At 46.3% G+C, this 15,697-nt stretch overlaps 1 protein-coding gene across 1 annotated transcript in view; it reads right to left on the reverse strand.

The window, feature by feature from the left end:
* LOC121271944 (thrombospondin type-1 domain-containing protein 4-like) overlaps positions 1-15,697 on the reverse strand; it is a 207,140-nt gene that overhangs the window by 135,452 nt on the left and 55,991 nt on the right. The window contains exon 4 of the mRNA XM_041178201.1: positions 14,462-14,598. Coding sequence (XP_041034135.1) covers positions 14,462-14,598 — 137 coding nt within the window. The remainder of the gene's footprint in view (positions 1-14,461; positions 14,599-15,697) is intronic.

Raw genomic sequence — 15,697 nt, forward strand, 5'->3', positions numbered from 1 at the left:
GGGCTCTGCCACCAATTTAAGTGGGCGGACCAATCAAGGCCCACCCAGTGTGACATCCCGCGGGAAGCACTATGTGTCTGTAACCATGCAGCTTGAATACTTTGCATTTAACATGATGAATTTAAAGTTTTTTTAAGCTCATTGCAGCTGACTACATCCCATCTATCTTGGCTGAATATGAATCTTTAAATACTTCAGTTCATTTTCCTATATACACAGAACCAATTAGTTTAGTAATTCATAGCAGCGGTGTACCCCATTCTGGTCAAGACTTCCTCTTAAACAGTCTTCCTAAGCAACTGTAATAACCCATTGCAATTTGTTTCTACTTTGGACTCCATTCCTAAAATATGGCTAGTAACATTCAACCAGATGACATGACCTGTATGAACAATACAAGTGACCCGCATGTCCAGAAACAGGTCCAATGGGAAGAGAATGTAACGTATTTTCACAGGACGTAAAATTGGAGATTACCTGTGAATATCATTAGATTTGTTAGCCTGTTTCTGGCTCTGACAATGTAAGTGAAATGACAGCATGTACCTGGCAGAGGTATTTAATATCAGGAAGAAAAGGTCCTTGTGAGTTTTCAAAGAATTACTATATCTCTCACCCATGAAAATGAGGATCAAGTCAGATAGAAATTCTTCATTATCTGAAATATTTCAAAGTAATCATTTTAATTACAAAACAATAACTCAGTCCCACATTCCTTGGCTATTTCCCAGAAATGTATTTTTTTTAGAAAAAGAGGCCACAGTCTGCAAGTTATATCGTTAATCCAGTGCTGATGATTGCGGGGCCGCTCAATGCTGCTGATTTTCTTTCGGCCTTGTGTCTCCCTTATCTCAATGATGTGTCGCGTGTACTTGTCAAATTCTGACAGCATTCTGCACTCACAACAAAACCAGTAGAAATTTACACCTTTGAAAACTTCCATCGATTATCCTTTTGCGCTATTGTTCAGGAATAAAGAAGCTATTTTTAAAGTGCTCTGGATTTGCTGCTGAGGCATTTAGCAAATCTTTTCACAGCTGTGAAACTACTTGTTTCTCTAGGCATTCATTTAGAAAAATGTAATTTCTGCAAGCTTCAGGAAGCTTCTAAAATTATCTACTGTTATATACAGATTTTTAGCTAAATACTGGAAGAGTTTAGAGCTGCTCACTCAAGGTTACTATCAGAAGAAAACATTTCCTCATTTTTTGGATCCCCCACTTTTGTGCTATGCTCTTTCATAGATTGCTTGCTGGATAATTGTTAACGAGCCTAACAAAGTTATATTGAATGTGATAGGCATGTCACTTTCATATGCAATCAGGGCTAATGAATAGCAGTGGAATGCTAGTCTGAAGGAAACTCTAGACTCATTATTCCTAATAGAAGATTAGCAGTAGAACAATTTTACGAGGACCGTTTTATGCTGCCCTTGGGTTTAAACCTATCCCGCCAATTAAACTTGAAGAGTTTTAGTCTAAATGCCATCCAACAAAAAAACGCATTCAAATTTCATGTAAGAATGGATTTTTAATTTAACATAGTTTACAACAACCTATGATGCATTCTTGTTCATCTCAAACAGAAACATGTTTCTGTCTTTCTCAAAGCTTATGGAAAATCCAAGACAATGGTTACATTTATTATGGTAAATACTGTTAAGCTAAGCTCTTTTGATCACAAAAAATATATAAACTTTATCATATACAAAGACAGTCCTGGATTTCTGAAAACAAGGAAACTGTGTCATCTGTCCAAGATCCTGATACAGTGTTATTTAATTGATGACAAAATATTTGTTAACAAACCTTTGGAAGTCCAGGCTACTTAACCTGTAACCTGCTGTGTGCTTTAGATATGAAACATGAGGTATTCATTTTAAATTTATAGATATAACTGCTGCAAAATGTAATATAATTATTATCGTGAAATTAAATCTAACTGTGTTTGTCATTACCTGTCTGAGGTGATCACATCTCAATAAACAAACATTACAATACAAACTGCTATTATCCTGCAGATAACAAGAAGCACTGACAATCTGCTCTGGAGCTAAGCCAAGAGGCTCTGTTACAGGCAGACTCTGTCCTCAATCCCTTATTAAAGTTGTTAAACAGCAAAGCCTTTCACCTGAACACAATGCAGATCGAGTGTGGCAAACTTTGCTGCATCAATTTAAACTGTAGATTAGCTGGGTGCACTTTGAGGTACGGTTACGCGTGCTCTAATTACTGCTAGTAGAAAACAACCACTTCGTTTAATGAAATACAAATCAGATAAAAAATTCATTTTCTTCACCCTCAGTCCCTTATTCTGCGCTTACAGACCTAGTTTTCTTTGTATTTCACTAACAAAGCACCACACATTTTGCAAACAAGTATAAAAATCCTCTGGAAATATATTAACAAAACTGAGGCAGTTGTACACAACCATTTCTTCTAAATTCAGATCAAAAAGCATTTGGTAATTTAACATAAAACTTCCAGCATCTTACCTCAAATCTGAGTAGTGCCAAAGCAGATGTCACAAAACAAAGTAGTGGTAACATCAGGTACCTGATGAACTTCATTCCACAGCCAGACCCTAAGCTACTCTTCAGAGGAAAGGAGGCTGTCAAATCTTAACAGCTCGTAGAGAGGCAATCCCAGTGCCTCCTTAGAACAGGTTAAGAACACAGCTCTCCACCGAAGCTTCGAACTATTGAAAACTCAAGTCATGCCCTGAAAACACTGGAAAGCTGATCTCTTTCATGTAACAACTTCTCTCATCAGGGGATGGGGACAATGATGGCTGGTGGTGGGAAGGGGGGCAGAACTGAGTTTAGTGAAAAGTTGCAGGGGGAGGGACAGAGTTCGTCAAGGCCAAGAAATGCATCTGCTGTGACAGAACTGCTTGCAAAAGGTAACCAGTTAAATGCACAGTGAAACTCATCAAAACTTTGGCAGGCATGCCTGAGAGTCACGAGCAGAAGCAGCTTGCTCAGTCTGTCTATCAAAATAATTCAAAATCAGCTTAGGATATTATTAATCAGGAAATTAAGTTACTTGTATATGCAAAGGAAAAGTAAATAGTAAAAGTAAAAAGTAACCCCAGAAGACTTCCAATAGTCCTTTAAATTTAAACAACAAAAGCTTTTGTCATCTGACCTAATATCTCCTTTGTGGTTTGGAATCATATTTTGTGAAGCACCTTGGGACGTTTTATTATGTTAAATGTGCTATACAAATTTGTTGTTGTAAAGGGGGAAAGTGAGAGAGAGAAGTGTAGGGATGGTATTCTGGACCTTAGGGTGTAGGCAACTGACGGCATGGCCAATGGTGCAGCAATTAAAATCAGTTATATCGAGAGGTCAGAATTAATAAACACGGATATCGCCAAGGGCTTTGAGGCTGGATGAGATTACAGAACTTGGGAAGTGCAGGGTTGTGGAGAGATTTGAAAACAAGGATGGGAATTTCAAAATCAAGGTGTTCTTTGACCAGCAGTCAATGTAAGTCAGGGAGCACAGGGGTAACAGGAGAAGAGGGCTTGCTGTGAGTTAAGGCAGCAGAGTCTTAGATGACCCAAGTTTACAGAGGGAAGAATTTTTTAAATATGTTTTTACAGGTTGTGGGCATCACTGGCTAGGCCAGCATTTTCATCATCATCCCAAATTGTCCTTGAGAAAGTGGTGGTGAGCTACCTTCTTGAACCAGTGAGGTCCATGTAGTGCAGGTACATCCACAGTGCTGTTAGGGAGGGAGTTTCAGGATATTGACCCGGTGGCAGGGAAGGAATAGCAATATATTCCCAAGTCAGTATGGTGAATGGCTTGGAAGGGAACTTGCAGGTGGTGGTGTACCCATGCATCTGCTGTCCTTATCCTCAGTAGTACAGGATACCGTTTCCACAAGGACTGTGTGATGGTCACTTCTACTGTTTGGAAATAGAGATAGTTTAAGTAAGTTAGATTGATATTTGTGGGTGCTAGGAATGAGTTTTAGCTTTAAAGCTTAAGTTTGATTTGTATTTCTGTATTTGTATGTTAAGAAAGGTCAAATTGAGCTTTAGTTTCACTTTAAAAGGTGCCTGCATTTCTAATGAAAGTTTTACAACTGTTGCAGCTAAGTTAAACAAACAAGAGTAGAGAAACTGGGCTGTTTACTATCAACAGAGGTCCAGAGAGGCAGGTCCCTCCCACAGGCACATGCAGAAGAAACTAGAAACAGCAGTTTGATTTGGGAGCCACTTGAGTTCAGTTGGTCTTGAAGACAGCTGCCAGGAGAGACTAGAGCAAAGGGGACAGATAGCCAGGCCCAGGATTAAAAAAAGACCCCAAAATCCAGGGGAGTGGAACAGGAGAAAGTTCCAAGCAGATCTTCTAGTCAAAAGAAGGACAGGAACCTGGAAAATGTCCTGTTAAGTGATGTTAAGAGGGAGGGGTAGAGAGAAAGGCTCCAAGCTTCAGGTTTAAAGAGATAAAAGCTGCAAAAAGCAAATTTAAAGCAAGAACAGCTTGCAAGAGATAAGAAGGTCCAAAGAGACAACTGAAGGTCTGTAACTCTTTGTTATGGGCATGTGGAGCAGAGGTGTACTGTGGACAGCTGAGTCAGTGAGAAAGAGTACGTGGAAGAAAGCTTGAACGCATGTGGTGACCCAGGGAAGAGGAACATTGGAAGGAATGTTCAAAACCCTGGAGGGGAACTCTTGCGGATGGCATCTGGGAGGAAGTGTTGGTTTGGAAGAAGATTCCAAAATAAGTCCTTGGAGAGTGGAGATTGGAAACCCTCGTGTGAAAGACAGAGTTCAATGAGACTGATTGGCTCACTGTGTGACAAGCGTCTGGAGGGAGTTGACGAGAGATCCATAGCATCTGCCTGGGTGGCATTGGTCACTTGGTTTCAGAGTGTGGTGTGCCTGACCACAGGTTGCCTATTAGTTTACATGGATTGTATTTGCTGTGAACATTAGACTATAAGATGGTTTATGTAACTTGTGTTATCCTTACAAATCTGCATATAACTGTGAAGATATAGTTGGGGGTGAAGGAGTATTGTAATGCAGTTCATCTTTTCTTGTTTAATAAACATTTGATACTTTTATTAAAAGTTCATTAGCTGACTCTGGTGACGCTGTTCAGTAGACCCTTTCCACGTACCTGAACAAACAATTAAAAGTTAGGATCTATCAAGCTGGGTTCCACTCTGGGATAAGGCTTTTCCAGTGGTAACCTCAGCTGAGGATCATAACACTACCCATCTTCACATTGAGGATACCCTCCATCCTGCTGTATGGCGCTACCACTATGCTAAATGGGATAGATTGCGAACTGATCTAGCAAAACTCAAAACTGATCTCAAACTGGGCATCCTTAAGTCGCTGTGGACCATCAGCGGAGCAGACTATATTCAACCACAATCTGCAACCTCATGGCCTGACATATCCCCCACTCTACCATTACCATCAAGCTGAGAGATCAGCCTTGGTTCAATGAAGGGTGTAGGAGGGCATGCCAGGAGCAGCACTATGTATACCTAAAAATGAGGTATCAGCTTGGTGAAGCAACGGCACAGAGCTACTTGTATGTCAAGCAGGAGAAGCAGCAATGCAACAGACAGCTAGGCAATCACACAACCAATGGGTCAGACCTAATATCCGCAGTCCTGCCACATAGGAACATAGGAACAGGACTAGCCATTCAGTCCATCAATACTTCTCTGCCATTCAATTACATTATGGCTGATCATCCACCTCAACTCCACTTTCCCGCACTATCTCCATATCCCTTGATGTCATTAGCCTCCAGAAATTTATCTGTTTCTGTTTTGAACATGCTCAATGATTGAGCTTCCACAGCCTCTGGGGTAGAGAATTCCAAAGATTCACCACCCTGTGAGTGAAGAACTTCTTCCTCGCCTCAGTCTTAAATGACCTGCCCATTATCCTGAGATTGTGTTCCCTGGTTTTAGACTCACCAGCCAGGGGAAACATCTTATTTGTCATGCCCTGTAAGAACTTTGTAAATCTCAATGGGGTCATCCCCATTTCTTCAAAACTCTAGGGAAACAGGCCTAGTCTCCTCAATCCTCATAAAACAATTCTGCCATCCCAGGGATTAATCTGGTGAACCTCCGCTCCAGTCCCTCTATGGCAAGTATATCATTCCTTAGATAAGGAAACCAAAACTGTACACAATGCTCCAGGTGAGGTCTCACCAAGGCTCTTTGTAACTGCAGCAAGACATCCTTACTCCTGCACTCAAATCCCCTTGTAATGAAGGCCATCATGCCATTTGCCTTCCTAATTGATTGCTATACCTGCATGCTTTGGACGCCCGCACTTCCCAACCTTTCACCATTTAAGAAATATTTTGCCTTTCTGTTTTTTCTGTCAAAGTAAATAATTTTACACTTATTCAGGTTATATTCCAGTTGCAAATGGGCAATTAAACAACTAATGGGAGAAGGGGACTCTACAAGTATCTTCATCCCCAATGATGGGGGAACCCAGTACATCAGTGCAAAAGATTAGGCTGAAGCATCTGCAACCATCTTTAGCCAGAAATGCCGAGTGGATGATCCATCTCCGACTACTCCTGAAGTCCACAGCATCCCAGATGCCAGTCTGCAGCCAATTCAATTCACTCCACGTCATATCAAGAAACAGTGGAAGGCACTGGATGCTGTAAAAGCTATGGGCCCTGACAAAATTCCAGTAATACCACTGAAGACTTGTGCTCCAGAACTAGCCACATATCCAGCTACCAGTATAGCTACAACACCGACATCTACCTGGCAATGTAGAAAATTGCCCAGATATGTTCTGTCCACAAAAAGCAGGACAAATTCAAACCGGCCAATTACCGCCCCATCAATCTACTCTCAATCATCAGCAAACTGATGGAAGGGGTTGTCAACAGTGCTATCAAAAAGCACATGCTAGGCAATAACCTGCTCACTGATGCTCAGTTTGAGTTCCACCAAGGCTACTTGCACCTGACCTCACAACAGCTTTGGTCCCCACCTAGACAAACGAGCTGAACTTCAGAGATGAGGCGAGTGTGACTGCCCTTGACATCAAGGCAGCAATTGACTGAGTGTCAAGTCCTAGCAAAACTGGAGCCAATGGAAATCAGGGAGAAAATTCTCCACTGGTTCCAAGTCATATCTAATACAAAGTAAGCTGGTTGTAGTTGTTGGAGGTCAATCATCTTAATTCCAGGGCATTGCTGCATGAGTTCCTCGGGGTCATAGCCTAGGCCCAACCATTCTCAATTGTCTCATCAATGACCATCCCTCCATCATGGCATCAGAAGTGGGGATGCTTGCTGATGATTGCACAATGTTCAACACCATTCTCGACTCCTCAGATACTGAAGTGGTCCATGACCATATGCAACAAGACCTGAACAACATTCAGGCTTGGGTTGATGATCTGGCAAGTAACATTCATGCCATGCAATTGTCAGACAATGACCGTATCCAACAAGAGAGAATCTAATAATCTTCCCTTGACATTCAACGGCATTACCATCACTGAATTCCCCACTATTAACATCCTGGGGGTTACCATTGACCAGCAACTGAACTGGATTAGCCGTATAAATATTGTGGCTATAAGAGCAGGTCAGAGGCTAGAAATTCTGCAGTGAGTAACTCATCTCCTAACTCCCCAAAGCTTGTCCAGAGTGGGCTAATCAATGCTCCTCTGTTGTTTCAGGAGAAGACTGCCCACAGCAATTTAGAAAGATCGTGGGCCGGCAGAGGCCCCACTAGCCTCCTAATCCTTTCAAGGTATGAGCAAGATGCCCTTGAGCTTGAGAGCCGGCATGCCCCATATGCAACCAGACATGGAGAGGCGGGGGTGTCAGTCAAAGGTAAGAGTGCAGTGCACAGAGGTGAGAATTTCGACTTGCGCAAACATTCTACTGTAGTCTTTTCATTGATGTGAGCTTTGAACCTGGAGTCCCCATTGATCATTGGAAGACGATGCCACCATGATGCAGGCCTCCGTTATCTCACCAGGTGTCTGGCATGCACAGTGACAGTGTGATGACTTTAACTAACGACATATCTTTCTTCTCCCTTTTAGGTTAGCCAGCAGGGGTCCAAGCTCCAGACCCCGAAGAGCCACCCTGACACCGGAGGACCACCAGGCTTCATTTGCACATGCGTCACACCCACTCTCTGAAACAGGCACCAGCACAGATACCAACACCTTGGTGGGCATTAGAGCGGCGACTAGTATCTCAACGCACATAGGTAAGGGCACTTCAAGTCGTTTGAGGTGCAGGCGGAGGCAGAAGGTGCCCAGAGCGCTGGCAGTCGGAGGACTGCTGGAGACCAGGATGATGCTCAGTTGAAGGCAGATGATGAGCCTCTGTAGTTGTCCATTAGGTGGCAGATGCTGGTTGTTCAGCAAGATGTGTAGGAGGATCTGGCGGAGATCTGTGGGGGTTTGCGTGCCATGCTCTCCGTGATGGAGGAGTCCATGCAGAGCGTGAGCACTGCGTTGACCCTCATGGCTGAGTGCAATGTCTTCTCCATTGATAGCGTGGTGACTCTCATGGAGAGGCAGCTTCAGGCTCAGAATGAGTGGTTCCTGGGTTGTGCTCGGACCTGCAAGCCCTCACACAGGCAATGACCTCAGGTGGTCAGTGCCAGTGTGGGAGATGGATGAGGCACCCAGTATCCCAGCTAGGTGCCCGTCCATCTATGATGTGCAGGGAGCTCCAGACCAACCTCATGTTGGCACACGAGCTGATTGTCGTCTCTGCGGGCTCTTCTCAGGATGCTCTAGATGACAGCAGCAGCTCCCCCACCCTCCGCCAATGACAGTGGCAATGATGAGGCTGTGATGACTGGGGAGATGCCAACTCTGGCACTGGCCGCTCTCTCCCAGGCAGGGCCAGCACAGGCTCCACTGTCCAGAGGACGACTGCCAAGGTCATCAAGACCAACAAGACAGCGGATTCAGCAGGCTGTCTCCAATGCCAGTGCCAGCGAGGTGAGAGCACCTAGATGTAGCACTCGCAAGCGTAAGTTAAAGGCACCATGAGCACAAGTGGGACAGATCACAGGTGGTTTTATGTTCTTTCATGTTTACTTTATCTATAGTGGTCTGGGACTGAAGACCGGAGAAGTTTATGTAAATAGTCTGAAATTGTTAAAATGTGATAAATTGTGTTTTTGTCGTCATGGCCAAAGTATACTTCACATTGTTATTTTGTTGCTGCAGGGTACGTCATCATGTAATGCTGGACGTAGCTGCCTCTGAACTTTATTACACAGGCAATGAGAGTTCTTTGTGTTCAAATGAAAGTGTCCTTTCAGGCACCCCGGATGTAGGAGGCAGCCCTGGCATATGTTTGAAGCTGATCTTTGACAGCCTAGCTGAAGGAGTGTTGGATCAAGGTGTGCTACCTCCCAGGAGGTTAGAGGTCTGGCTCTACGCCCTCAGCGTTCTCCTCATGGTGCTCATCTTCGGACTCACTACTGGACTCTCATCCGTGGTCTGTGCAGCTGAGTCAAAATCTTCTTCCTCCACTGAGGCCCCCCTTGCCAGTGCCAGATTTTGGAAAGCGCAGCATGCAACCACGATCAGTGACACCCACTCTGGGGGGTATTGTGGTGCTCCCCTGAACAGTCCAGGCATCAGAAGCGCATCTTGAGAAGACCTATGGTCCTCTCTACTACCACCCTCGTGGAGGCATGTCTCATATTGTAACGCTTCTCTGCTTCTGTTCTTGAGTGGTGGAGCAGCATCATGACCCATCTCTTCAAGGGATAGCCCTTGTCACCCAGCAGCCATCCATCCAGTCAGGCTGGAGCAATGAAGAGCCTCAGCCCCTGGGAGTGTCTCAGGATGTAAGCATCATGGGAGCTGCCTGGGTACCTTGCACAGACTTGCAGAATCTGCATCCTGTGGTCACACACTATGCATGTTCATGGAGTGGAATCCCTTCCTGTTGACGAAGGCACCGGCTGACTTGCACCTTGATGGCCATACGTGTGCAATCGATGGCACCCTGGATGGGGGAACCCAGCAATCGCTGCAAAGCTTCTGGCTCGCTCAGCCTGGCTGGCCTTATCTATATGGTGAAGAATAAAGGTCAGTACCAGCTTCACACAACTGTGGACAGCTGACTGGAACACCCCTCACAGATCCCCCACCGAGCCCTGAAAGAGCCGGAGGCATAGAAGTTGAGGTCCACAGTGACCTTCAGAGTCACTGGCATGGGGTGTCTACCCACACAGTTGGAGCTGATCTCAAGCCCAATCACATGGCAAATGGAGGTCATGCTCTCCCTTGAGAGTGGAGCCTCCTTCAGCGTTGCACCTCGGACATATTGAGATACCTGTATCGCTGCCTGTAAACCCTGGCAGCAGGATAGAGGTGTCTTCTGAAGCCCCTTCCGCCTTGTACCACCTGCTGGCCCTGCGCCCCTGGTGCCTGGCCCTCTCCTCCCACAGGTCCCTCCCCTGGGAGCTGCATAGGGACATAAGGCCTCCTCTCCCTTCTGCACCTCTCTTCCTCCTCAGAGGAGGTGCCTCCAGAGGAGAACACGATCCCCATTACCACGGTAAGGGAAAGCTGTCTGATACCTGGAAGGATCCACTTTGTCTGAATCTTCCAGCAGCCTGGCAGACAGCAATGAGTCCTGAAATGAAGCCTGGAAGCCTAGCGTAGTGGTATTGTCACTGGGCTAGTCATCCAGAGACCCAGAGTAATTCTCTGGGGACCAGGTTTGAATCCTGCCACAGCAGATGGTGGAATTTGAATTCAGTTAAAATCTGGAATTAAAAGTCTAATGATAACCATAAAACCATTGTCAATTGTTGTAAAAACTAATCTGGTTCACTAATGCCCTTTAGGGAAGGAAATCTGTCATCCTTACCTGGCATACATGTGACTCCAGACCCACAGCAACATGGCTGACTCTCAAATGCCCTCTGAACAAGGGCAATTAGGGATGGGCAATAAATGTTGGCCTAGCCAGTGACACCCACATCCCATGAATGAATTAAAAAAAGGACAAAGTCCTGAACACAGATGAAGCTGCCAAGTACCAATAAGCAACCAGCTGGCAAAGTTTTTCCAAAATTCTTCACTACTTGCACCCTGCTGACACTTTTTATCCCGGCCTTGGATGAGGTTTGTGAAAATGTCGGCTGGCCGCCTGCCTCTTTTGCCTGTGCGATAAGCACAGAATTGCACGGGCAGTTGAGTAAACAGGGGGTGGGGGGGATGTCTTTATGAACGTGCAAGGGAGGAGTCTGTGGAATCAATGACTGTCTCCAGAAGAGGAAACTGAGGGTGGGTGTGGTAGGAGGCAATGATGAGCACGAGAGGGGACAGAGTGAGCCGGAAGGGTTGGAGGGTGAGGGTGCAATGGTAGCAGCAGGAAAGACAGCAAGGGTGACTGGTGGGGACTCGGAAGCAGACATGGACTATGGGAGGCGGTCAGGGAGGTCAATATGGATGGGGTTGGGATTCTCAGGAAGGTGGGAAACACGCATGTTCACCAGGACATCCTGGAAAGAAAAGGGTTTTGGTTGGTAGATGACGATGGGGAGGTGGTAGGTGATTCCAGGGGGCCAAAAGTGATGGGGGAAAGGACATGGATGACTGGGCAAGGGGAAAGGACAGGGGAGCTGAAAAGAAACTTAACGACTAGCATGGCTGTCGAAATGGAAAGTGAGCGGAGCCTCGTGTTGGACGGGCACAAGTACTGCATGGGAGTGCGATCAGTGGGTGGGCGGAGATACAGGTCAGCTCAGAGAGACAACTGATAAAGAAGCCCAGCAGGCAGCACTGAAAATGGTCAGGACATTGAGATGGGTGTGATAGAGGAAGGCTTCGCATGTGTGCGAAAATGCTTGTATGAGACTCCAAAAGGCCCTGCCACACACACACACACACACACACACACACACACTTCACCCTCCAGAATCACTCGCGGCCCCGCTGCTTGCAGCTAAACTGCTAGTGGGGTGATGCGGGGGGAGGACTCATGATGCCTATGAATGAAGCTGAAAGACACCATTATACATTATTCAGTGAGAGCAAATATACTTTCAGATTATAAAGTGACAAAATGTGCTCGCCTGTGCAACCGCTTGTGATCAGAAATTCCTAATTTTTCTAGGCCTACTACTTCTCCCAGGTGCTGCCCTGACATCCGCAGGAGGGGTGGAGACAGCCTGTGCAATGGTTGGCCCTTTTGCCTCTGCTGACTTTGGTGTGTGTCTTCTGGAGGCCTCGGTTTGCTTTGACTGTCCTCCTGTGGGCCAACTGTTCCCACTCCGGTGACAGAGGAGTCACAGGCAAAGAGAACTTGGAGGGAGAGGACAGCCTCTGAGATTCCTGAGTGGGTGACCCAGGGATGTACAGCTGCTGGTCCTCCACCGGGTGCCCAAGCGCCCCGGCCTGACTCCTTGAGGGAAAGGAGCACCTCGAGGGATGTTGAGGTGCCCTGTTTCCCTCACGCATTGCCACTGCAGGAGTGGCTACCGCAATGGAATGCAGGTTTGCACATATCTCCACATTCTGCTGGGCCAGGGTCCACCATTCTTCCCATGGAGACCTCCAAAGGTGCACATTTGGGCACCATGTCATCAGAGGGCAGGTGGACGCACTCCTCCGACTCAGGAGCCACTCTGTTGAGGGCTTCCAACAGCTCTGCGTGATGTTCCCCACCTTCTGCTGACTCTCCATGATGAGTTGGAAGGCTGAATCCAGAGGCTCGTCATCTGATTCAGACCTCACAAATGCCTCTTCCCCAACAGTCCTCCAAGTGCTGGGGAGCTTCACTGAACTTGCCTCCTCCTTCTGCTGACACGTGTCCATGCAGTGACAACCAAAGTGTGATCCCGAACCTAAACTAGATCCATGAGCTACCAAGGTGTGTGTCTCTGAGCTGGTGAATGTTGTGATTGCTGTACAGGTGAGGAGTCATCCTCGTCCTCTTCCAATGTCTCCTGCAGGCTAATTTCAGGTGTGGGGACTGGCCTCACCCTCTTCCTGCTGGCACCTAGAATGGAGAGAGGTGAGAAGGACTGACTGCCTAGGCTCACTCAAATGTGGCACTCATCATTCATCTTGACTTTCTGAGGTTGTTTGGATTATGCTTCCTCATTAGATGGTTGAGGGATCCTGACCTCACTGTCAGCACAGGCACAGCCATGGTCCTCCCCTGCCAGCACACTAGCCTACTGTTCAACTTGTGTGAAGGGCCTACGCTCCCATCGCTCTCTCCCTCCTGTTGTGGGCTACCTTTTCCTGCGTGAAGTCAGGTGAATGGCTTGTGAGCAAGTATGATGAAAGAGCAGGTCGCAGGTTGCTCAATCTGTGGCTGTTAAATGACCTTGTGACTCCCCAGAACCCAACCACCATATGCATGACACAAATGAGGGATGAGATAGAATAGTCTTTAGTTGCCTGGATGAGTGCAGAACACTCAGGAAGCTGGACAAAACAGGCCTGTACAGCATCCTCAACATTCAGTCCCTCTACCACCTGTGCACAGTGGCAGCAGGAAATACCATGTGCAAGATGCACTGCAGCAAGTCACCGAGACTGCTGAAATAGCACCCTCCAACCCCGTGAGCTCTACCAGCTAGAAGGACAAGGGCGGCAGGAGCATGGGAAGTGCCTGCGGTGCCCGCTGTGCCTTCACTGTGGCTGGGTGAAAAACCCTGCAGTTCCCTCGCAAATAGCACAGCATATAGACTGCAGGGGCCCAATAAGGCAGCAGCCCACCACCTTGTTGAGGCCATTTAGGGATAGACAAGAGAAATGCTGGCCTTGCCAGTGATGCTCAGGTCCCACAAGACAAACACAGATGTGGTGAGGTGGGTTGGAAGGGTAGAAGGTTCACTTCCCCTAGTGGCATGGATTAAATTGTTGACCCTTTCCCTGTGCTGCAGGGCAGTTGTCCTCCACACCCCATGGGTGCCTCCTCCCAGGCTGCAGTGGTCAGCTGGGTTGGCCTCTGCGGCCATTCCTTTCCTGAACTGCCTGCAGTAGATGCTCTAGGGACATGCCATGGCTTTGCTGCCTTCTCTACTCATCCTTTCCTTCTTCCTGTTAGTGAGGGGCTATCGGTTGCCTTTTAAATACAGAGCCTGGACGTGATGGTGGGGCACTCACCTCCCTGCCTGCCCAGCCACAAGACTCAATATGGAATATACACATACACATCTAATTAGGCAGGGAGTGCAAGATTGCACGTAAAAGCCTGCCCCACTCTGCAGCACAAATTACTCCCGCTTTCTCATCCTGCCATGGAACTTATGGCGGGAGGGGCAGATTCCGCCCACTGTACACTTTGTAGCAAAGTCACGTATTTGCACCATACAGTTTAACAACTAAAATTGTAATTAAGAATAAAATTAATTTATACAAATAAACAGGCAGGAGCCCAAAAGCTGTGAAGTTTCATTCTTCACCTTCCACCCTTCTAATGCTTCAAAAGTCTTACCTTACATTGCCCTGAGACACACAGAGATGTTGCATTGGGGTCACATGGTGTCCCATCAATTACTTTCTCAGCCTGACGTAAATAGAAACGGTATCCAACTGCCCTGCAGTTTAGTTCACACTTCTGATGGCCACGGACTAAAAGGAAGCAGAAACAGGCAAGGCATTAATTACAATCCAACCTCACATCTGATGAAGCCAGACATTAAGTAAAATCCAATCTCAGGTCAAACTGGGACAAGATAGTAACAAGGACATTCTGGGGAGGGAAGATAAGCAGCCAGTGGCCGCAACATAGGTAAACTAAGGGATCAGGACCTGCAAGCTCAGTACAGGTAGTTAGGAGATAAATTAAAATGCAGGATCTCAAATGTAGTAATCACAGGATTACTCCCAGTTCCACGTGCTAGCGAGAGCAGGAATAAGAGGATAGACCAAATGAACATGTGGCTGGAGAGATGGTGTAGCCGGGAGAGATTCAGATTCTTGAGGCACTGGGACCAGTTCTGGGGAAGGTGGGACCTGTACAAACCGGACGGGCTGCACCCAGGCAGAGCTGGGATCAGTGTCCTTGCAGGGGCTTTTGCTAGTTCTGTTGGGGGGTATTTAAACTAGTGTGGCAGGGGGATGGGATCCCAGGAGTAGGATCACATAGGTCAGATTCAGATCAGAAAAATGGAGGTAGAACATTAGCTAGGGACGTTGTGATAGACATGGAGTTACAGGAGAAGCAAAGTTTAAAAAGTGTCCAGCAAGGGAAATTGACGAGGTTAAACTGCTTATACTTCAATGCAAGGAGTATTACAAACAAGGTAGATGAGTTAAGGGCACAAGTAGATACATAGCAGCAGGATGTCATTGCTATAACAGAGACCTGGCTAAAGGAGGGACAAAACTGGCAGCTAAATATCCCTGGTTATAGAGTCTTCAGACATGATAGAGTAGAAGATAAAAAAGGAGGGGGGTAGCGCTAATGGTTAAAGAATCAATTCCACTTGTGAAAAGGGATGATATACTAAATGGGTCAGCAAATGAGGCTTTATGGATTGAGCTTAGAAATAAAAAAGGGGCAGTCACACTACTGGGAGTATACTACAGACCCCCAAATAATGAAAGGGAGATAGAAGAACAAATATGTAGGCAAATTTCTGCTTGTAAGAATAAGAGGGCAATAATAGTAGGAGACTTCAACTATCCTAATATCAACTGGGATTCAAACAATATAAGGGGCACTGAG

Source organism: Carcharodon carcharias, chromosome 32 (genome assembly GCF_017639515.1).
Source record: "Carcharodon carcharias isolate sCarCar2 chromosome 32, sCarCar2.pri, whole genome shotgun sequence".
Classification (NCBI taxonomy): domain Eukaryota; kingdom Metazoa; phylum Chordata; class Chondrichthyes; order Lamniformes; family Lamnidae; genus Carcharodon; species Carcharodon carcharias.